The 23,318-nt window shown below is 54.1% G+C and overlaps 2 protein-coding genes across 3 annotated transcripts in view; both read right to left on the reverse strand.

Moving 5' to 3' along the window:
* Positions 1–3,612: 3,612 nt before the first annotated feature.
* Lhx3 (LIM homeobox 3) lies at positions 3,613–10,807 on the reverse strand. 2 transcript variants are annotated; one of them, XM_051166787.1, is made up of 6 exons: positions 10,720–10,807; positions 6,476–6,647; positions 5,481–5,683; positions 4,860–5,011; positions 4,594–4,762; positions 3,613–4,031 (listed from the first exon to the last, which is right to left on the reverse strand). In XM_051166787.1, the coding sequence occupies exons 1-6, from the start codon at positions 10,805–10,807 to the stop codon at positions 3,613–3,615; spliced, it is 1,203 nt and encodes a 400-aa protein (XP_051022744.1). The 2 variants fall into 2 exon arrangements, with proteins under 2 accessions (XP_051022744.1, XP_051022743.1); XM_051166786.1 differs by lacking the exon at positions 10,720–10,807 and adding an exon at positions 8,884–8,977.
* Positions 10,808–13,953: 3,146 nt separating this feature from the next.
* Positions 13,954–23,318, reverse strand: part of Qsox2 (quiescin sulfhydryl oxidase 2) — a 30,515-nt gene continuing 21,150 nt past the window's right edge. Inside the window, exons 9-12 of the mRNA XM_051166793.1 lie at positions 22,903–23,025; positions 21,188–21,338; positions 17,439–17,627; positions 13,954–14,455 (exon numbers count right to left, since the gene is read on the reverse strand). Coding sequence (XP_051022750.1) covers positions 13,968–14,455; positions 17,439–17,627; positions 21,188–21,338; positions 22,903–23,025 — 951 coding nt within the window. The 3' untranslated portion in view covers positions 13,954–13,967. The remainder of the gene's footprint in view (positions 14,456–17,438; positions 17,628–21,187; positions 21,339–22,902; positions 23,026–23,318) is intronic.

The raw sequence follows: 23,318 nt of genomic DNA on the forward strand, positions 1-23,318 counted from the left end.
ATGCCCCACCCCCACCCCCTCTTAGGCAAGGCCTTATGCTCTCTCAAACAGAGCTGGGTTTGAACTCTGATCCTCATGCCTCAGCCTTCCAAGGAGAAGGACTACAAGCAGTGCCACCAAACCTGTAGGTAAAATTATTGCTATTATTATTATTATTTATATTATTATTATCGTCACCATTTGGGTGCCCTTAAAGATACTGTATAGTTGCTAGACTCAAAACTTACCAAGCCCAAGTGGGTGATCTCAGGCCAGCCCCCCACCATTCCTCTGAGGTTCCCACCCAAGGCCCATGGGACTCCTCTGCTGGCTGATGAGCAGATGGGCACAGGGCTGACCCACGCCATCCCTGGGCAGGAGCGTCCCTGCGATCAATCAAGAGATCCGTTCGAAACCACCGGCAGGGATGTAGGACCCTGCACACTCTCTTCTCAGTCCCCCAGTCTAGTTCCTGACCGTAGTTTTTCGTTTTTCCTCCCGAAGGTCATTCTAACCCCCTGAAGTCTGAGGCTCCTCAGTGACAGGTCCCCGGGGAGATGAGGCAGAGGATCCTGAATTTGAGATAAATGCGGCACACGCTGTACCACCCACCGGAAATTCCTGCGGATCTGTGCCGCCCGGAATCGTGGGGGCGGGGCTTCACCTCTCCCCGACCGGACCTGAACACAGCTGGTAGCCCAAGTTAACCTCACCACCTCAGGTCTGGAACCTTCCTAGACACCTGCTGGGCTGACAGGGTGAGCCAGGGCTTCGTAGCACAGCGCAGCTTGGCGCGGCCCGAATCTGCACTCAAATGGCTGCAGTTTGAGGAGAATGGGGAGAGGGGAGCCTGGCTGCCGTGCAGTCGCTTGCCTCCAGGCCTTTGGGGGACTGTTCTGATAGGGTTGCTCAGACAGAGAAACTGAGGCAAGCAAGGTTACTCAAATGAACACACTCAGGATCTGCATAGGTGGGCTCTACCTCAGTTGCTTGCCCTCAGCAACACCCCCAAGCCAGCTTCACTGGTACTGAAGTTATCGACTGGGCCAGCTGGAGAGAGCCAGCGGGGCTTAGCAGACGGGAGGAGGGCCCCCGAGGGGACGCTTAGCACTTCATTAACCTGTCAACGCCTAAAAGGTCCCAAGTGGTCTAGGGGGAGGGGCTGTAGGCTAGCCAGGTAGGCGGGGCTTGAGGATCTGAATTAAGAACAGCCACACGCGGACCTCTCCTTTCCCCAAAGCCTAACTCCCACCTGGGCTTTGAGCTGCTGTCTCTTGAGTGCCCATCTTCCTAAGAGAGAATCCAAATCTATCTCTTCCACCTCGTTTCTCGGCCCTTTGCGCACACTCCCCCGCCCCCATCCCCTGGCCTCAGGCCAGCACTGTCCCTCTGTCTTGCCCTATAGATCCTGCCTCCCTTCCTAGGACATCTATAATTCCTTAAAAGCCCTTTCGAGCCTAGCATGCACACACCTTTAATCCTGGCCCTTGGGAGGCAGAGGCAGGCGGATCTCTGAGTTTGAGGTCAGCCTGGTCTACAGAGTGAGTTGCAGGCCAGCCAGGAAACCCTGTCTGGGGGCCGGGACGGTCGGGAGCGCTTTCCCAGCTTTTCCACCTGTTCTACTAAGTGGCATGGAAACTCCTTCTCTCTCGAGTCTCAGGCAGTTCAGACTAGAGCTGCAGGGCTGTGGAGTGGAGCTGAGCAAGGTTCCTTCCTTCAACACAATGCGTCCCCACCAGGATAAACCCTTCCCGCTCTGGGGTCTCAGTTTCCCTGTGGGCAACAGTCCGTGGATCAGAAGGGCCTGGAAACAGAGTTCGGGAAGCCAGTACTGAGAGTTCCCAGCCCTGGTTCACGACAGTCTGGGAAGGCTCTGGGAAAGGCTAGCCCTTCAACATTCCTTGTGGCCCTTTGGGCCCAATTCTATCAGGCCACTCCCCCTGCCCCATCGCCCCACTCCCTTCCTGGGCCAAGGCTGTCTCCTTAGTGAGAAAGATGGGTGTTGGAGACACCCAGTAATGACAGCTGGTCATTCAGCAGATAGCCCTTCCAGAGACCCAAGGCTCCAAGGAGGACCAGGAGTGGAGGAGCAGATCTCCTGGTTCCAAGCAGCTCCCCTGGGCCACACCATCAGTTTTCTGTACTGGTAAAAGCTACACTCAGACCTCATACCAGCAACCAAGTTTGCCTCCTCCTTGGGGAATCAAGGACACTGTCCAGACTCCCGTTCTACCCCCAAAGGAAACACCCCCCCCCAGAGGTCAGCACTCCATCCCTGCCTAAGACTGGAGTGTGCCTGTTCCTAGCCCGCCCCGTGGGTGTCTGCTGAACACAGCCTGGCACGCTGGTGAACCTGCCTTGACCCTTGCTTTAGATATCGCTTTCAAGGGCTCTGTTGTTTCTGTTCAGGGTTCGCAGAAGTCAAGTCGCTGGCCCTAGGTTACACAGGGCAGTTTGAACCAGCTGGAATTCTCCTTACAGCTGCTGTGTTGGGTGGCTTCTTGAACACCTTCACCACCCCCCCACACCCTTACCCCGCTACCCCCGCCTTACAAGCCCTGGATGGTAGAGACACTAGTCCCTCCACTCCTCAAACCCTCCTATAAATGGTTTGGACAAAAATCAAAAGAGAACAGAGGCCAAATTCATGACAGTGGGCAGTCTCAGCAAGCCATAGCCCCTCAGGCACCACTGCACTTAGGCCTTGGAGACATCTACCCCAGCTGAAAACACAGGCCTTCCTTCTTACACTGAAACTGACAAATTTATTGAAGTCTTGGAAAGAGCGGATCACCAGGGAATAAATAAAAGTCACGCGACGGTTACAGAACCAACAGGTAGCCAAGAACCTGGTTTTCAGGAATGATTTTTGACTTACACATAGCCAAGCTTTGTGTCTGAGACAGATTCAATTGGGAGGATTCCCAGCCCAGCATCCCCCCCCCCCAGTTGGGGAGACCTCCCCGGTCTGGGCTGGCAGAATCATCCTACCCCCTGCACAGGGCCACAGTCTGTTTGGCAATGGTGTCTGTGGTGCACAGCTCCGCTCTGCACCTGAGAAAGACTGTGCCTCGGGAGAAGGAGTACTGCTCTCACAGTTAAAGACTACACCTTGAAGAAGGGGCTCTGGAAAGTGTCATTTCTCAAAGCATTCCAGAACAGAAAGATCTGGAGAGCAGGGAGGGAGAGCCGACAGTGGGGAGAAGAGGTCTGCTTCCAGGCTCTGTCTGTGGCCAGGGAGGACATAAGCTCCATCCGAAGCAAGGAAGCAAGTTGTTAGCAAGCTGTTACTGTTGTTTTATGCCAGGACATTAGGGCCTGGCCTCCTGCCCTGTCTGAAATTAGCAGCAAGGGCTCTGGTCCATCAAAGGAGAGAAATGCTTACAAAACATTGTCAAGAGTCACTGGCCTCTGGACAGCCACCAGAAAGGTCACCCTTGTGTCCAAGGAAGGGCTATGGAGCACCTCAGCCCCAGGGAGCCTAGAAATGGGGCAATCCCTACCCTCCCACTTGGGAACCCTGTCCTTCCCTCAGAGCTCCTTGGAATGGACGCCATGGGGTGGGGCTAGCCACCCACTGAGAGGCAGCACCAAGACCCCTGAGTTAGAGCCAGGGGGACTAGGGGGCCTCCGTCAGAACTGAGCGTGGTCTACCTCATCCAACCAAGAGGCAGGACTAGCAGGGAAGTCTGGGTAACCACCGCTGCTCTCTGTGGACAGGTCAGAGCTGGGTCCATTTCCAGCCAACACCCTCATGGGTGGGGGTCCACCTGGGGGACCGGAAGGGACAAGGCCCAGGTTGGTGTCTGGGTATACCAAGCTGGAGAGGAGAGGCTGGGGGCCAGGAAGGTTCTGGGGGGCTGCAGGGGATGGGGGGATGCCGTAGGGACTGCCCGGCCGCAGCTCTCTGTACTGTTCTGGACCTGCCAAGCCTCCGTGCTCCAGTGCGAAGCTGCCCAGGCCTCCCACAGGCCGGCCCAAGGCAGGGGTGGGCTCTCCAAGGCTGCTGTACAAGCCATTAGCAGGCCCTATGTCAGCCATGGAAGGCTCATCTGCAATAGAAAAGAGAGCTCGGGTGAGAAGCTCACCCCTCATCTGAGGTTCCTGTGATGTCCTAACCTGACTGAGTAGGGAAGAGAAGCTTACTTACAGAAACATATGGGTCAGCAACAGTCTCTCAGAATTTAGACGAGTTTTCCACCCTACCTCAACCCCTCTACGCAGAGCTGGCTCTGCAGCACCCTCCAAGGAAGGCTTTGGTCTCAGATCAGAGAGGCTTGTTACCCAAGCCAGAGCCCAGGATGGGGCAACCTTGGGAGGGACTCCTTTCATCGACAAGGATATTTAGGGCCCTAGAGGCTGTGCTAGTAACCCACAATTCACCCCCAAACAGAAGTGGTCTTAGGTATGTGAGCAGTGTTCCATGTATAGAAAATAAAGAGTTGCATCCCGAAGTTTCTTCTCTGCCTAGCTCGACGAAATTTTGTATTAGAATTCCAGCTGGTTACCGTTGAGGATGGGATCCTGAGGGCCAACGTAGATGCCTGCCGGCACCCCCGGAAGGCAGCCGGAGAGTTCTAGCCCACAGCGAGTTAACCCGGGAGGTATACTTACCAGTGAACGAGACCTCTGCGTCGCTGTCCTGTCCCTCCTGGATGCTGTCCTTGTCGGACTTGGAGCTGCCGCGGGAGCGCTTCATATTGCGAAAATACTGTCCCCAGCGTTGCCGGCCTGCGTCTTTCTTCAGTCTCTTTTCCTTGGCCCGGCGGTTCTGGAACCACACCTGGGGGGTAGGGATGGTGAGTGGCGCCCCCCCGGCTTCCCTTGGAGCGCGGGGCCCTTCTGACCCATGGGCCAGGGGGACGCGGCCAAGCGCTGACCTGCACCACGCGCATGTCCAGGCCGGTCTCAGAGGAGAGCTGCTCGCGCACGTGGCGCGCCGGCTTGGGCGACGTGTTGTACGCGCTCTTCAGAGTCTCCAGCTGCTTGGCGGTGATGGTTGTGCGCGGCCGCTTGGCTGTGGCCTCGGCTTCTGTGCGGGACAAACAGTGAGACGAGCCAGCCCGCTCCGCCTGCGCCAGCCTGTACCCTGCGTTTCACCCCAAGAGCCCCTCGTCGCTCTCCGAATGACCACGAATGGCTCCCAGGCAGAGGCCGCCGGTGGCCCCACTCACTTCACGGAACGCCGAGCGCTGGCAGATGCACTCTGTATTAGGAACTCGCCGTGGCACGCAGCGAAGCCACACATGGTGCTCTACCCCCTTATGCTAAGATCTGTGAATCCGGTCTTCATGGTCAAGGATGTTGGGCTGCTAATTCTCCCAAAGCGGGCAAGCTCCTGCTCCCGCCGACTCGACTGCTACTGTAGGCTCCCGGAGCAGCCTGCTCAGTGCCTAGGGCTTCAGGTCGCCCTTCCTCCCACCACCAAACTAATTCCTGTCCTCGGCCTCCAGAACTGAGCTTTTCCCTCGTCGGCCTGGAGGGCCATCCCGCCCACTAACCTCGCTGCTTGGCTGTTTCGTAGTCTGCCTTGCACACCAGCCGGCTGTCTTCCATGAGGTAGAACTCGTCCCCTGTGGCCAGCTGCCGCTTGCAAACCACGCAGGCGAAGCAATGCAGGTGGTACACGAAGTCCTGGGCGCGGCGCACCACCTGCGTGGGCGGGATGCCCAGCTGGCATGCGGCGCACTTGGTCCCGAAGCGCCTGCAGGATGCACGGGGTGCGGCTCAGAGGAGCGGCTCCTTCGCACAGAGCGGGTCGCAAAGCAGCGAGCTCCCAGCGACTGAGGCGCGGTCAGGAAGACTCCATCAGCCCTGCCCCGCAGCCTGGGCAGAGCCACAGTACCTCGGGTAGCGGAGTCTGCTCCTTGCTGTTGGGAAAGCTGATCTAGAGGACCATGGTCTTACCTGGGTCAGTTCCCTCCGCTCCGAGAAGCCCGACCTTCCCAGTCCCCAGATAGTTTAAGGAACAAAAACATATTTTAAGAGGGAGTACATCTCATACAATACTGCAGATTTGGGTTAATCGGGTTTTTTTGTTTTGTTTTGTTTTGTTTTTTGTTTTAAACCTAACAACTGCTTTCATGATTTACAAAACAAACTACTCTAAAAAGTAATGCTGGGACTGGAGATTCGGCGGGTCTGGGTGGTTAAGAACACTGGCTGTTCTTCCACAGGGTCTGAGATTTGTTTCTAGCACCCACATGGCAGCTCACAACTATCTGCAATTTCAGTTGCAGGGGATCCGATGCCCTCTTCAATCTTCTGAGGGCACCAGGCATGCACTTTGTGAATAATACGCACATGTAGCCACTTACATATACACATGAAATTAAAAAAACGATTTTTAAAAATGTCATGGGGAACTCCATCCCAAGCTTGGCGAGAACCCCGGAATGCCCTGTCTGGGTATGGACCTAGTTTCAGAGCTCACTCTCAGCCCCGTTCTTGGCAGCCATGCCCCCTTCCACTCTTCCCCATCCAACAGCCAGCTTACTTGAAGAAGTCCTCTTTGCAGTAGACACTTTCCCCTCGGCTGAAACATCGCTCCGCCAGAGGTATGTGGCAGTCACTGCACTTGAGACACTTGCTGTGCCAATGTCGGTCCAGAGCCTTAAGGATGAATCGATCCAAGATGTGCTGATCACAGCCTGCACACATAGGGATCTCTGTGGACAGAAGAGTAATGCAGGTTATGAAACTGCAAAAGATGGGTGATGGCCCTTTCATCAGCGGAAGCCGGTCTGGGGGGCCTGCAGACCTCAGGGTTGGGCAAGGCTCTGCTTCCCTGCCTACCTTCCCCTGGCAGCCTCCGGACTACCAGGCTCCCCAGTGAGACAGGGTACCCTCAGTCTCAGTCAAGGGAAACGGAAATAGGTCTAGAACAATGTCTGCAACAGGAAGGTGACCAGGCTGTCCCGCAAAGCTGAATAACTGCTCTACAAGGTGTTCCCAGTGCCAAACAGGGCATGTCCATGTAGAATGAAAACCCCACCCCTGGGGCTATCTGGAAAGCTGGGACAGAAAAAAAACAAAAAACAAAAAAACAGGAAACATTTCCTTACTAGCAAGGGCAAAAGGCCACACATGGAACGTCACTGTCTTTGTGATTTTGATCAGCGAAGCATCTTGGCCTCACTCTGCAGAGTTCCAGCGAGTGAGGCTGTCCAGCTCTGGCCCTTGCCTGCAGCATCTAAAGTATAAACAGATGCTGGCCTCACCTTGAGTGGCTGCAGGTGCTTAGGAGTGCACTGGCTATGTTTTTTTGTTTTGTTTTGTTTTAATGGTGGGTCTGTTGCTTTCTTGTTCAGGCTTGAGCTGGATTGCACAGTAGGTGGTTTCGCTTCTCCACAGCATGAGTTCCTCAAACACCTATATTGTCACTAGTTCTGATCCCCAACCCCTGCACCCCAGAGCCTGCTGGCCTCAGGGAAACTGGGAGGGGGAAAACTAAATGTGCCTTTCAAGAGCCGGGAAGCACTGAGGGGCTCTTCTTTGTGCTTATGGGATGAAGATTCCATGATAATTTAGGAAAAGTTTCTAGGAAAAGGGAGAATTATGTCCAGGACACAGGACCCATTCATACTGTCACACCCACACCAGTGTCTTTACAGCTTGGACTACAGGCAGCTAGCTCCAGCCTGGCCTCCAGGTGGTAGGAGGAATTAGAAAAGGACAAAATCTGCCCTCCCTCCCTCCGGTACTGGCCACAAGCCTGCAATGGATGCCATCCCGCATTGAGCAAAACCGCATCTCCGAGTGTGGACATGGAGACAGAGAGCCTCTGTAGGTGTACCAGATCACCACCATAGAAGCAGGGCAGCAAGGATACCCACTAAGGGGGCGGCTGGACGGCCATGCACGGAAGATTCAGCACCCAGGCACGGACAGCGCCTCGGCCAAGAAGCCCAGGGGCCCGTTTCCTACAAAAGCCGTCGCCACCGTCAAGCCTCCCAGTGAATCCACCCTCGACCTCCGCTTGCTTACGTTGCATGGTGAGTCCAGTCTCAGTACAGTTTCCCACACAGAGTTGGAGGGCCCTGTGGAGCCTCGGGAGCCACCGGCGCTCTAGCAAGCCTCCCGGAGCTCCGGAACCTAGTTTACCAAGCCTTTCCCTTTCTCATCCTCCTCTCCCACCTCTTCCTCCCAGCCCCTGCGGTCAACCCCTCCCATAAACCAGAGAAAAGAAATAAATAAACAAGTAAGTCACATCCGACCCCCCCCCCCCCGCGACCCCGAGTCTGGATAGAATCTATTCCCTCCTGCTCCGACCTTCTGCCAGCCTAACTGCCTCTTCCCCATCCTGGAACCATCCCATCAGCCTAGAAATCCGGAGAGTGCTCGTATTTCCCAGAACCAAAGCTCTCTCTGCAAAGAGACTGGTACTTCCAAGGAACTGGGAGCCCAGAGAAGCTCCTCTTTCCCCCTGTAAACGGATCTTGACCACCAGCCTAGTGGTAAGCTGGGAGGTATAGTCCCCAAGACTCAAATCAGGAGAGCTGTGTGGTTCGGCACGATCCGGCCCTGATCCCTCTGAAAGCTGTGGAGGGACTGGGTGAGGGCAGTTCCCTGGGAGACTCTCCTCCCTGAGGCCAGGGTCTTGAAACAGCTTCTTCACACGCTCCCTCCAGCTCAAGGGCCTCAGCCAGCTCAGATCTGCAAAGGGTCCCCTAAACCGTTCCTGAATCATGGAGGGCTCCTTAGCTCGAAGACCAAATGCCAGGGCAACACAGCCCCAGGGGGCCCACACACTTTGGAGGTCGAGGAGCCTTTGCCTAGCCGTGCCAGAGCCCCTCAGACACACCCTTGCCCAGATACCCGGCCTTCGTGCACAGGCCAGAAAAAAAAAAAAAAACCCGAGGACACCTGGGCCTGTCCGGTGCAGCCGCTCCGTCGGGCACCCACCTCGGCGCAGGTCTGCCCTCCGCGCCAGCAGCGCCAGCAGCAGGTCACCGCTCGCCGATTCCCGAGACGGGTCCAGCTCCCCACGAGCCTCCATGGGGCCGGGTGCCCAGTGCCGCTGCCCTCCGACCCTGAACTTTCCCTGAGTCCGGCGAGGCCACCGTTGCAGAGACTCGGAGCTGGCGTCGGAGCGACTCGTGTTGCTGCTGGGCGCTGTGCCCACGGGAGGCCTCTGGGCGCCAAGCCTCGGGCCCGCGGAGGGCGGAGCGGCCGGGGGGCGGGGCCGCGGGGCGGGGCTGGGCCGGGGGTCGCAGAGACGCTCCCAAGGCCACTGGAGGCCACTGGAGGCTTGGTGCGCTTTTGAGCCGAACCGAGGAGCCCAGAAGCCGTCTGGCTAGTATTTCTCGAGGATGGAGACAGCTCGGTAACCCACTCGACGCTTCCCACAGATGCTCGCCCCTGCCCTGAAGCAAGTTCACCAAGGCTCCCGGAAGGCTGAGGTCCTAAGGGAAGTGGCCAGGAGGGAAGCGCATTCTCTTTGCTCATGGTTAGTTTCTGAGCGAGCTGGAAAGCTTTGGGACCACACCGCAGAAGGCCAACCTGGTAACCACCGAGGGAATGCGGCTTCAAAGAAGCCACAGTAGTGCTGCAAGGAACTCGACTTGAGCCCCCCCCCCCAAACTTCCGGACCCCACCTCTGGAGCTGCCTACTGGAGCCAGTGCAGAGAGAAGGAACAATTCTTAGGACCTCAGGCTTGGTGTCCTCTGCGGGAACACACAGGGCAAGACTCTAGGTCAGAAAAGGGTTGAGGTTGTGGAAGCCCCGGGACTTATCCTCACTTCTGCACTCCAACTCCTTAGAACGATCTCTGCCCCTGGATTTCCACAGCTCACCCCCATCGAACAGGTGAGCCCATCCAGAACCCATCCTATCCTTGCATGCGTCCTCACTGAGGGAGGGCTCACGGGGCTCAGCCAGGAGACAGCACCAGGCCTGTGCCATCCGCCATTGGTAGGGATGTAGAGCCAGTCATAGAGCCTTGGCAACTGTCAGGGACACCCAGGAAGTGTTTGAGGAATCAGCAGGTTGCTGCCACCGTTCTGGTCCCTGTACTCGGCCTGCTCTATCTCTGTTCCTTGGACTGGGAACTCTCGGAGCCCAGGTGGAAAGGATGAGTGAAAGAGCACAGCCCCTGCCCCACTTGCTCCCAGCACACCTGCTGTCTCGGAAATGGCCCTGTGCCTTCATCCATCTCTTCATATTGTCCGGTACTTGTTACTCTGACAAGGTCAGAGAACACCAGCTTGGAGTGAAATGGGTGCTGGGTGAGCTGGGATGAGAGCCATTCGCTGAGTGTCAGCTGTTACAGAAGCGGTGGGGCGGGGGTTGGGGGTGGGTGGGGTTGGGTCATGTGTGGCTAGACTAGGGAAGGGGCGGCCTCACAGTGCTGGGCATCTGGCTTGCCACCAACAATGCCTCCATTATTTTCCAACGTCCGTGGCAATGAAATGGCCCTTGGGGGATCAGAGTTCAGGCGGGAGACTTGGCCTGGAGATCCCTGCTGCAAGTTGGAGCAGTCTGGAAGCTGTGGGGCATTCTATCTCTAGGGTTCTTTATGTCCCTGAGTCTGCCCTTTTTAACATCCTCTCACACCAGTCCCAGGCTTTCTGGGTCACTGTTGAACCTGTAGCCTCCCTGTCCCCCCTGCCTGCTATCACCGTGTACTTTCTTTCTCTGCAGCCAATCCTGTGCTACTGCCTCCTAGCCATCCCTCCGCATTCTGCCTCTTCTCTTCTTCCTGCCTGGTATGAAGGCCTCTCGGTTGCAATGGCTCTTACCTGGAGTCCCGCTAAAGGTACAGAGGGCAGCAGCTGCTGGGGCACCGGGCCGCTCTCGGTCGCAATCGAGTTCCGCTTCTAGCAGCATAGCAGTCACTAACGCAGTGGTCCGTGCCGGGTGTTTCCTGGAGTGCCGGATCTCTTCCAGGCCTCGGCCCACTCATTGGGCCAGCGCTGTCCGCGGTGCTGAAGGAGGCACTCGCGTGCTGGGGCCCTTCACCAGCCTGCCCCGCCCCTCCTCTGTCCCCGCCCTTGGCCCCTTCCAGGCCTGGGCAGGCGGAGTCAGGCTGGCGTCACTCCAGCGCAGGGTTTGACTCCTTTGATGTGTGGTAGCCCTTTCTCAGGACCTTTCTTTACCTGCCACAGGGGTATAGCGGCTCCAACTTGCTCTGCCCTGGGCTCTGGGTCTTGGCTAGGGGTGCCATGTTCGCAGTAGGCGGGATTGGGAGCCTCGGGGCTGTTAGCCTGGAACTCTGCTCACCCGCTAGTGGAGCTGACTCTAGGTCCAAAGGCCCTCTGCTCTAGGCCCAGGTCACTGGGCCTCCAACTGCTGCTCGTGGCCTCCAGGAACTCAACCACCTGCATCTAGTACTCTGCAGGCAGATTTTGGACCCTCCTCTCCAACCCCCACTTCTGGGAGAGGGTCATATGTGCAAATCCACCAGCTCCTGCAAGGCTCTGCACAGAAGCTGTGAACAGTCCTGAGAAGTCCCTGGGTCCCTGCAGGGTGATCTCTACACACACTGCCCCAGGCTCGCAGAGCGGGGAGGGAAGTTTGGTGAGCAGCTCAGCAGCATCTAGGTGGCCTGTCTAGTCCTGCCAGGCTCTGGCAGCCAGGATACTTCAGTGGGTTCAGAACCAGTGTGAGGGTGCACCTGCACTGATCTTTGTACCCTGTTAACAAAGGCACAGCATCTGGCAACTCTCTGCATAGTGCATTTTCATTCTCCACTTCTGCCTTGACCTCCGGGCTGTCTTCCCAAAAGCCTCGAGTTTAATTTTACAAAAAAAAAAAAAATTCCTAGAACTGCCGGGTGTGGCGGTGCATGCTTGTAATCCCAGCACTCAGGAGGCAGGGGCAGGTGGACGTCTGAGAGTTCTAGGCTAGCCTGGTTTGCAAAGAGAGTCCAGGACAACCAAGGCTACAGAGAAAAACCCTGTCTCAGACCAAGCGAAACAAAACAAAACAACAACAACAATAAAACCCTAGCGCTTCAGAGTTGGGTCTGCAAACTAGAAGGGAGTGAAGGGTTTAGAGCATTCCCTGAATCTAGCTTTACATCTAATTGCTCACATTTCAAGAAAAACTGTAACAACTTTATTAAATGCCAGCTTTTTTATTCTTACAATGTGCACAATAGTTTACTTAAATACAAAATCTTCAAGGTAAGAAATTTCATTGACATTCTTATGCCAATTGGCTTTTTAATAAAAAAACTTTCCATTAAAAATAAATAAACATTTAAATTACTGAACTATTATACCCACTGATCCAAATACCTGTCATAATACTTGAGACTTCAGAACAGACCTTACACTTGGCCTAAAAGTGGTCGCAGGGCTGAGCAGGGCCCTGGAGGAACAAGCCTGTTCACTGCAGAATGGACAGTTCAAACAGGGATGTATGTGGCAAGCTTGTCCCCCAGAAGAGATGACCTGGGACTCTACGTGGGCAGCTGAATGTAGGATCTGCCCAGAGTGGGCTTCTGCGAACACCAGCCATGCTAGGCACTATGGGACTGTGGCAGCCTCAGGGTCACCGCTAAGGAAGTGAGTGTCCTTCAGCAGTGTTTGCAGCAGCAGCTAACTGTGGGCTCAAAGCGTCTCTCTTTGGAGCTGTGCTTAAATAGGTCTGATTTTCAAGCTGTCAGACCAGTGGTGTCTCAATACCCTGAAAGCAGGACCAGCAATAAGGATGAACTAATTTATTTATTTATTTTTTTAAGCACAGGACTCCAGGTTTCAAAGGAGAAACCTCCCTCCTGAAGTAAAGCAGGAGGTTCAAGCGCCTGGGCGCAGGCCATCTGCCCCAGCAGGGAGGGCTGGCGCTCAGAACTGATCCTCCCATGTGATGGAAGGAGGGTTAACAACAGCCCAAGGAGACAGCTGTCCATTTTCTTAAGTGGCAGCAGGGACACTGATAATACAGGGTCTTAAATGATACCCATGTGATCAACTGTCACTGGGAAGGACACAAATATAAAATATAGAATATGTAAAGTGGAATGCATATTTAAACACACACACACACACACACACACACTTGCTTTATCCAAATAAAAAGAAGCTCCTGAGCTATGAAGGGTCTCAGTAGGAATGCTTCCAGAAATGTAGACTTAGTCCGTGGTTTTTTTTTTTGTTGTTGTTCTTTTTTTAAGTCTTTAGGCACAAGTTTAGCATTCAGGGTTTTGGGATTTTACAAATAATGTACTTAATTTGTTAAACCGTTTTTTTTTTTTTTTAAGTCACCCTCAAGGCCAGGAGGCCTAGTATGCGGGGGTCATTGCATGTGCCCAGCATCTGGTGCCCCCACCTGTGTCTCCTACAGTGTACACGAAACATGACGGGACTCTGGAGGCTTCCTGGAGGCTGTGCTCCCCCGCTTACCACTGCGCTGTAGGGCAGGGCTCCACCACAGAGACCAGAACTGCACCACAGCCTGACAGGGACGGCCCTATCCCCTGTCACCACCCTGCCCCTTCCAAGGCCCCTACCCTGGGTCATTTCTTAAGACACACGGAAGCTACAACACAACTCAGTGAGCCCTGGGCCCTGCCTGTACCCCACAAGGTGACCAGACCTCTCTGCTCAGCCTCAGAGCACCCTGAACCCCATGAAAGCACGTTAGACTTCTGCAGGAGCAGCTACACAGCGCGCCTGTGGCAGGCGTGTACTGTCTGGAAAGGCCTCTGTGCCCTGGCTGCCCCCCAGGGAGGGAGGAAGGGGTGGGGAGGGAGAGCAAATGGAGATGTGAGGCCTCACGGAAGGAGCAGCACGTGGGTGGCCGTGGGCTGGACCTGCTTCCTTCCAGCCTACAAGGGCAAATGCACAGAAGTCTAACACGGAGAATGGGAAGGTGAGGACAAGGTGCCAGCAAGGCAAAACGTCCCAGCAGAAAAAACCAAAACATGTTCCTCCAAACACCATGCTGGGCACATTTCCAAAATCCCTGATCCCAACATTAAAGCTACAGGTGTGCCGGTGGTTGCAAAGGCTTCCTCTGTGTTGCCATGGCTGCCCTGGGCGCTCTACACAGCTGGGTGGTAAAGCCGAACTTTCCATCGCTTAGACCGCACTCTGAAGAAGAAGTACATGATCATCAGGAACAAGGAGGAGGCCACGTAGAGCACCACGCAGAGGCTCATGTCCAGACTGGAGAAGCCGACCCCGAGAAAGGGCACAGCTACCTTGGCCTCCTCAAGTGCCTGGGGCCCCTGGGGGCTCTGGAGTCTCAGGTCCAGCCTGTGGTGCAGGTTCTTGGCAAGGTCAGTTCTGGGGCCCAGCATATGTGGTGGACGGAGACTGTCAGTGTCCTGCTGTCCCCAGGCCCCAGGACTGGCCTGCTGATCTGAGTGTGTGTCCACCAGGTTGTTCCTGCTGTAGTGCTGCTTCAGGAACACGAGCACCTGGCCCTCGTTCCAGCTGTCCAGGCCTTTGATCTCCTCATGGCAGGCTGGACAGAGGTCTGGAGTGGGCCATGGAAGCTTTGGGAATCTGGGATCCTCACTCAGATGGCCTAGAAGGGAGGTGGTGAGAGAAGGCAGAGAAACCTTCAGCCACAGGGTGCTAGCAGGCCTCCCCCACCACCGTGTCCCTGCTGTCTCCCCTCCCCCTCCTCCTGCAAACTCAATGCATGCTCTCTTCTCTCTGACAAGCCACCACACCGCATACAAAAGAGGGACACTGCATTCTGGGCTCTACTTGGTGCTCAAGGGACTACACTCTTCTGTGAGCATCCCCCTCCTTATTTATTTATTTATTTATTTATTTATTTATTTATTTATTTTAAAGATTTATTGATTATTTATACAGTGGTCTACATGTACACCTAGGCCAGAAGAGGGCATCAGGTTACATCATAGATGGCTATGAGCCACTATGTGGTTGCTGGGACTTGAACTAAGGACCTCTGGAAGAGCAGTCAGTGCTCTTAACCTCTGAGCCACCTCTCCAGCAGCCCCCACCCCCACCCCATTTATATGGGTCCATGAAGTTCTCACTTCTATGTCCTCTTTTTTAAACTTTTAAAAATTTTATTTATTTATTTTTTTTATTTTGAGACAGACTTTCTCTGTGTAGTCCTGGGTATCCTGGAATTTGCTCTGTAGACCAGGCTGGTCTCAAACTCAAGAGATCTGCCTGCCTTTGCCTCCCAATGCTGGGATTAAAGGCATGTGCCACCATTTGCTGGCCTGTGTCCTCCTTAAAGTGTACTTGAGACCCACCACCTTACAAAGTCCTTGACCACGCTGGCTGCTGGGAACACCGCCTGCCCAGATACTATCTGCTCATATATTTCTCTAGACACTTTCCCTTGACCCCCAGACCCTGCGTGGAAACAGGCCCCGTTGAGTCTTGCCACCTCCTGGGCATCATGATGTTTGTCTGTGTGAGCACACACAAGCCACCCAGCACTGCTCTCTTGCATGTTTCCCAGCTGTGATCCAGCTTCCCACTCAGAAACATGATTCTACCAAGGTGTCTGCCTCAGGACTCCCACAGGCCCCACTGCTCTGCAGTGGTCATGCTGTGCATCCAGCTTTGTACCCTGGTGACAAGGGGATGTGCATGCCCCCAGAGGCCCCACATTTGAGGGTTTAATGCCTACTCATCCTTAGAAAGGCAGCCTCTTACCATTCCCAGAACCACACACACGACGTTCGTAGCTCCAAATCTCCCTGCTAACCCAGAATCCCCTTGGCTCCAGACTCTGCACAGAGCTAAGTGAAGGCAAGACTCGTTTTGTGTTATGAGGTACCAGACACAGGGTGGGGAAATAAGGCCAAGGCCAGCCAGCACTCCCTAAAAGGAGTCCACTAGTGGGAGACTATGCTGAACTCTCTGAAATACATGCCAAGATGCAAAGTGCATCTTTTACATGGGCGGGAGATTCAGGTCTGACAGAGAGATGGAGACCCAAGCCCTAGGTTGGTGGTGGACGGGGAGCAGGTGGGGAATCTTAGCAGCAACACCACACCAGAACTATACAACCCCTTCCTCGCTGTGGCCTAACGATGTGGGTACTTGCAACTAGGGACAAATGGCAGCAGGGCTCCTGGACTGGGCAGGCCCAGCTGGTGCCTTGTTCAGGCTGCCTGGAGCCAGGCGCCTGGGGTGTGGGCGGTGGGAGGCAGCGAGGAAAGGCATTAGGGAGAAATCCCTGTACAAGGGCCACTACAGCAGCGCCTTGAGACAAAGCAAATCCGCCACACGAAAGGCACCGTCTGCTCTTGGTGCCAAGAGAAACCAATTTTCTTTAGTGCTTTACTTGTAATATGTTTTATAATACAGCGGATTAAACAAAAACCAAGAGTTTAGCGACATTTTCTGTTTATCTCTATTAAATTCATTTCTCAGTAGAATTACTCTTAAGCCTAATTTTAATCTCCATTGATTTTGGCATAGTAGGAATTACTTAACCCTGACAGACTACATGTGCCCTCTATTTTGTTTTTAAAACAAAATCACTTGTGATTTTTTTTTTTAGCAACCTGAGATTTCTGTGTGTGTACATGTGCTAGTGTGTGGTGGACACTGAGGATCTTCCTCAATTACACCCTGAGGCTCATAAATCTTTCATTGAGCCTGGAGTCTGCAGACTGGATTGGTCTAGGCTGGGCAGCAAGATCCAGGGACTGTCTCCACCTCTCACACCTGAACTATAGCAAGAATGTGTTGAGCTGGCTGGGTTCTGTTCTGTTTTGTTTTTTAGGAGACCAGCTCAGATTCTCATGTTTGCATGGAAAGAATTTTAAGAACTGAACTAAGTCTCCAGCTCCTGAGAACAGGTTTTAAAGACAATAGAAATGTTCAGCAAAATTTCCATAGGGTTTCTTTCTTTCTTTCTTTAAATATTTATTTATTTATTATGTATACAGTGCTCTGCCTGCATGTACACTTGCACGCCAGAAGAGGGCATTCTAGATGGTTCTGAGGCACCATATTGGTGCTGGGAATTGAACTCAGTCCTCTGGAAGAGCAGACAATGCTCTTAACCACTGAATCATCCCTCCAGCCCCTTTTTTTTCTTTCCTTCCTTCCTTCCTTCTTTCCTGTTTTTTTCCCCCCTCCTGAGACAGGGTTTCTTTCTGTGTAGCCCTGGCTGTCCTAGACTTACTTTGTAGACCAGGCTGGGCCCAAACTCAAGAGACCCGCCTGCCTCTGCATCTTGAGTGCTGGAATTACAGGTGTGCATCACTGTGCCCTGCTGGGGTTTTTCTCAGAGCTCAGAAACACTTGTGGTAAAGTTGTGGGGTGCTGGAAGGGAGATCTGGGGAACGAGCCCCATCAGTGTCCACAAGGGCCAGAAGCCCCAAAGCCAACGAACACAGCAGCCTGAGACACCCACAGCAAGCAGCGGCCAGAGGGAATTTGCTGTCCACACACAGACTGACCAGGGCACCCTTGGTGGCCTTCAAGTGGGTTGGACCCTCCAAATGCAGGCTCAGGGTTCGGTGCTTGGTAGTGTAGGGACAGCAGAGGACATGCAGGCCACTCACCTGCCAGGCGGCTGTTCACCACGTTGTGTTTCCTCCAAAGCCAGAGGACAGCCTGGTCTGCAGTTTTCACAGAATCCATGGACTCTTTAGCCATTTCCTCAAAATGTTCACCACATTCTTTACACCCAAAGAATGTGTGAATGTATCTCCTTATGGTCTGCAACACAGCCTGGGGGTCATCTTCAAAAGCTGCAGAAGGGAGAAGGCCATTAGTGCTGCCAGCCTACAGACCACTGAGCCCTGAACCCGTCAGATGGCTCAAACAGGAAAAGACTCAGCTAGCATCCACATGCATGGAGTGGCAGCCCATGGGACGGCTTCCCCAGGTACTATAGTGAGGGAGGCTGCTCCCGCTGCATGAAGACAGCGGCAATCACACTGGAACAAGCCATTACTACAGGTCTTCTGAAGGTTGAGTGCTAGTACCAAGAGGAATAAGCCCAAATAACTAAGATGCCTCGATCCCCATAGGCCTTAAAAGGAATGTGCTGACACTGTTCAAGCGTGCTCCTGGTTGTCTCTGTCCTTGAACTCATGACCCCAAACAGCCTAACCCCAAAGAGTGTGTGCACTTCCTGCTTCCTAACATCTCAGAGTACTTCCTGTGGAGGTGAGGCCGGGCCATCCTGCTTCAGGGTCCACAGAACCAGGTCCAACAGCAAATGTGGCCGTGTGCAATCTTCCCTGAGCAGATGGGCAGCAGCAGTCACCAACTGGCCAGCTGCCAGGGCTCTCTCTTGGAGGATGAGCAGAGAGGCAGGTTGGCAAGGGCTGCACTCTTTCAGAAGGACTGAACCTCTCTAAATGGTGACATTTATTCTTTTGTTTGCTTTGATTTTTGGAAGCAGGGTCTTGCTATGTCACCCTGGCTGGTCTAGAGCTTAGGTTGGTCTTGAATTCCAGGATATACTCTTGCTCCAGTGTCCTGAGTATCGGAATTATAGGGCCATAAAACCATCACATCTAACTGGTGGTGTTTTGTTTGTTTGTTCCATTGGTTTTTTGAGATAGGGTTTCCCTGTGGAGTCTTGGCTGTCCTGGAACTTGATCTGTAGACCAGGCTGGCCTCAAATTCAGAGATACACCTGCCTCTGCCTCCTGAGTGTGGGTATTAAAGGCGTGCATCACCATTTAACTTGTGTTTTCTTTTGCTTTGTTTTTTTTTTTTTTTGTTTTTTTTTTCCTCTATGTATGTCTGTGTGAGGGTGTCAGCACACTCCTGGAACTAGAATTACAAACAGTTGTGAGCTGCCATGTAGATGCTGGGATTTGAACCCAGATCCGTTGGAAGAGCAGCCAGTGCTCTTAACTGCTGAGCCATCTCTCCAGCCCCTTGCTTTGTTTTTGAGACAGGGTTTCTGTGTATCCTTGGCTGTCCTAGACTCAATTTATAGACCAGGCTGGCGTCAAACTCACAGAGATCCACCTGCCCCTGCCTCCTGAGTGCTGGGATTACAGGTGTGCGTCACTTCACCTAGCTGGTGGTGGTTTTAAAATACAACAGTCCAGCATCTAGGACCATGGTTCACAGCAAAACAGAGGCTTATAGGATAGAAATAGCAGCCCTGAAGGTATACAGCATTTTCACAAAGCAATGCATACCATAGTAGATAAGCACTACAGAAAATGCATTTCCCACTATGAAGGGAGTCTTTCCATCCACAGCAGCCTGCAGGGCAATCCATTTCTCAATGCATCCTGATCCAGGGGTCTGTCAACAAGAAGCTCTTGGACATGAGGAGCTACAGTGATACCCTTATATCTGGGAGGCAGAAATCCCCCTACTCCTGCTGGCATTGAGTATGCCCACGGGGAGCTAGCTGGGCGATGCCTGGTGTGTGAGACCCTGTTGCTGGTCCTGTGATGAGCCTGCCTGGTCTCCTCTCCCCACTAGATCTTCAAACATCTGCCTCACATCAAAGTAATCCCTCCTCTTGCCCACCAAACCACTTCTCACTCCAGCCCTAATCTTTAAAGTGGACAAGAACTATAAACCACTACCTAGGGGAGGGTTAGTCCATGCAGTCAGCATGTTAGTAGACAGGTTTAAACCAGCAGCGAGAAGGCAGAACCCCCAAGATTTAATCCTGCCCCTCACTTGACCCAATTCCATCGGCAGGAGGCTACTTTCCTCAGGACTGCTTCCGACTGCTCACACTGCTCACGAGGAGGAGAGAACGCGGCAGCTGCCTGCCTGAATGGAGTCTGTCAGGCAGACATCAAGTGTGTCTCTGGCTGTCCCAAACTGTCTCTAAGCATTCTGTCTTGAGCGAACACCAGCAGTGCTGAGGAACTAGCACAGCAGGGTACCATGGGCCAGCGCTCACTTCCTTCTCCATGTAGGTGAGAGGTCTCTGGAACCAGCCTGCTTTGTGAGGAGCCCTGACACGTCCAATCACATAGTGCGATGGCTCTGACCTGTGTCTGCACTGTTTTTCCCTGGTGTGTATGCATCTTCAGATTTCCATGGGGATGTGATGTTAAGACCAACCAACCCTCCCCTCTCTCATCCTGGACAAACCATTTTGTAAAGTGATCTGGACGCTCCTAGGATGAGGGGGGTCTACTTCCCTAGCCCTGAGTTCATTTTGGACAAACGGGACACGGCTGAGTGATCACCTGCCAAAGCCTTCAAGGGCCTTCCTGATCTTGGGTGTCACATGGTAGGAAACTGAGGCTGGTCTGAAGGAATGAGTCAATCCAAGGCCCAGCTGGATGGCCAGCTACCACCGGACACCCACACAAACAACAGAAGGAACAGAAGAATCATGTCGCTCAGCCAGACCCAAGTGTGGACCTATCCAGACGGGAGAAAGGAGGCAAAGTGGTGGGCACTTGGCAACACCACACGGTTGAGAGTTGTGAGGCTGCGGGAAGACACACAGTGCATGGACTCCACTCTGACTTGGTGTGAGTGTGAGTGGACAGTGTGGGCCAGACAGCTGAAGCACCGGCTGAAGGACAGACACTTGCCGTGCAGCCCCAGGGGACTGAGCACATCCTGGGTCAGGACTTCAGTACAACCTGGCGCCTCACAGAGGGGAGCAGATGTAACCCTGACAGCCATCAGTCCCTACCCTGGGGTTCTGTAGCGTTTAACTCCCGTGACAGGCAGCCTTTGGGACTGTCCCTGGTCCTGGTCTCTAAACTGTGACTCAGGGGTTCTTGTTCCCTTGGGAGCAGAGTGGGCCCAGCGTTGCTCTCCTGCTGGCTCCCTGTTACTAACTCAGCTGCTAAGATATAAGTGGACCTGAGAGAAATGGACGAGGAGCCTCTAGCCAGGACCCAGCAGGCACCGAGGGCCTCAGGGGAGCAGGCAGTGGGCTTGCGAAAGCTTGGAATGGTCAGTCCCACGCTGACTTGGGTCTCATTACCCTGAAGCCAGGTTAAGCCACACTCAGATCCCTGACCCACAGAAACTCTAAGATGGGGGCGTCAGTGTTTAAAGCTGCTAGAACAAATGGTACAGCACATCTCACTAAAGAGGGCTCACTTGTCCTTTTTTCCTGAATAAAGCAAGGTGAGTCTATCCTACAAAGATTCCTGGCTAGTCTGTCTTCTCTGCAACGTGCTGTGGCCGAGGGTGAGAAACTCCCTCCTGTCTTCCATGCACAGGCAGGCTGTGCAGGTGGTGGCTGCATTGAGGTGCTCACCTCTAGGCTTACTGTGTCCCCTGCCCCGACAGCTCATTGAACTACACAGTGAATGCAGAAGGCCACTCGTGCCAGCTCGGTTAGGCAGATGGTTACCTGTGCCAACCAGTGCTTCTGGATGGGTGGAGGCCTGAACCGTCAGAGTGTGAAACAGTTTCCAGAGGGAGCATGGGTAGCCCCTCAACTCCAATCGGCTTCCTTGACATCCCACCCACTTTATGTGGCTGGTAAGAAAGATTCCAGAAATCTGGGGGGAAAACATCCACAAAGAATACAACAAGTGTTAAAATTAACACTAGCTGCCGGATGCCCTGGCCTTGGTTGGGGAGATGGTCATACAAGGGTCTGAATTCATCAAAGCTGCTCACTGCAGGCCTATCATCTCAGCACTTAAATTAAGGATAGACTTAACTGGTTATGGCTGGAATTTGAGGCTAGCCTGGACTACATGAGAGACACTATCTCAACAAGCAAACAAACAATGTGAACACCACAAGCCCTGGGCACCACAGCATATTTTTGGTGAGCTGTCCTTAAACTGAAGCCTTCAGTATAACCCACCAGCACAACTGAGGTATGAAGTGGGCACGAAGTCAGCACAGAAACAGGAACACTAAGCATCATGAAGCTTCTCCACACAGGGGCACAGGGCTTCTCCACACAGGGGCACGGGGCTTCTCCACACAGGGACGGGGCTTCTCCACACAGGGACACGGGGTTTCTCCACACAGGGACACGGGGCTCCTCCACATAGGGACACGGGGCTCCTCCACACAGGGACACGGGGCTCCTCCACACAGGGACACGGGGCTTCTCCACACAGAGACACGGGGCTTCTCCACACAGGGACACGGGGCTTCTCCACACAGGGGACATGGGGCTTCTCTCCACACAGGGACAACGAGCTTCTCCACACAGGGACACGGGGCTTCTCCACACAGGGACACGGGGCTTCTCCACACAGGGACACGGGGCTTCTCCACACAGGGGCACGGGGCTTCTCCACACAGGGACACGGGGCTTCTCCACACAGGGACACGGGGCTTCTCCACACAGGGACACGGGGCTTCTCCACACAGGGGCACGGGGCTTCTCCACACAGGGGCACGGGGCTTCTCCACACAGGGACATGGGGCTTCTCCACACAGGGGCACGGGGCTTCTCCACACAGGGACACGGGGCTTCTCCACACAGGGACACGGGGCTTCTCCACACAGGGACATGGGGCTTCTCCACACAGGGACACGGGGCTTCTCCACACAGAGACACGGGGCTTCTCCACACAGGGACACGGGGCTTCTCCACACAGGGACACGGGGCTTCTCCACACAGAGACACGGGGCTTCTCCACACAGGGACACGGGGCTTCTCCACACAGGGACATGGGGCTTCTCCACACAGGGGCACGGGGCTTCTCCACACAGGGGCACGGGGCTTCTCCACACAGGGACACGGGGTTTCTCCACACAGGGACACGGGGCTCCTCCACACAGGGACGGGGCTTCTCCACACAGGGACACGGGGCTTCTCCACACAGGGAAATGGGGCTTCTCCACACAGAGACACGGTGCTTCTCTATACAGGGACATGGGGCTTCTCTACACAGGGACATGGGCTTTTCTACTTGGGGGGAGGGGCCTGTGCTGTGGGTACCAAGTGCTAACAGCAGAGCCAGGGAGACACCACAGGTGAGTGGCTTTGTTCTTCCCTTCTGCAGACTCTGGATCCTGGGCCTGAGCAGCAGGAGGACAAATACTAGGTGAAGGGAAAAGCCAGTATGCATACTAAACATGGCCAGGGCTGGGACTCACCCGCATTTTGTTGTTGACTAGGTCTAGAATGGCATTGTATGGAATCTTGTCCAGGGGGAGGTTTGCCAGCCACTCTTGCAGCGTCTCCAACAGCTTCTTGACTGGTGGACGGCCAGGGAACAGCTAAGAGAGAAGGACCCGTCCTGTAAGACGTGAGAAAAATTCTGACCACCTCCCAAGGCCTGAAAGCAGTATGGAGAGCTGTGACCCTGTGGCAAAGTCCACAAAGGCAGGATCAAAGCCCCACACCAGCACATGCCCTTCACTCCTTCAAGGAAATGCCTAGGACTGGGGGTACTTCAAGAACTAGGGGGTTACCAGATGGTTATCTCACAATGTCAGACAGGGAGACTAAAGGGTATGGTCTATTACCAGGTTAACAGGGGCTCAGTGGCCCTCCAGAAGACACTGCCTGC

This window comes from Acomys russatus, chromosome 24 (assembly GCF_903995435.1).
Source record: "Acomys russatus chromosome 24, mAcoRus1.1, whole genome shotgun sequence".
Classification (NCBI taxonomy): Eukaryota; Metazoa; Chordata; class Mammalia; order Rodentia; family Muridae; genus Acomys; species Acomys russatus.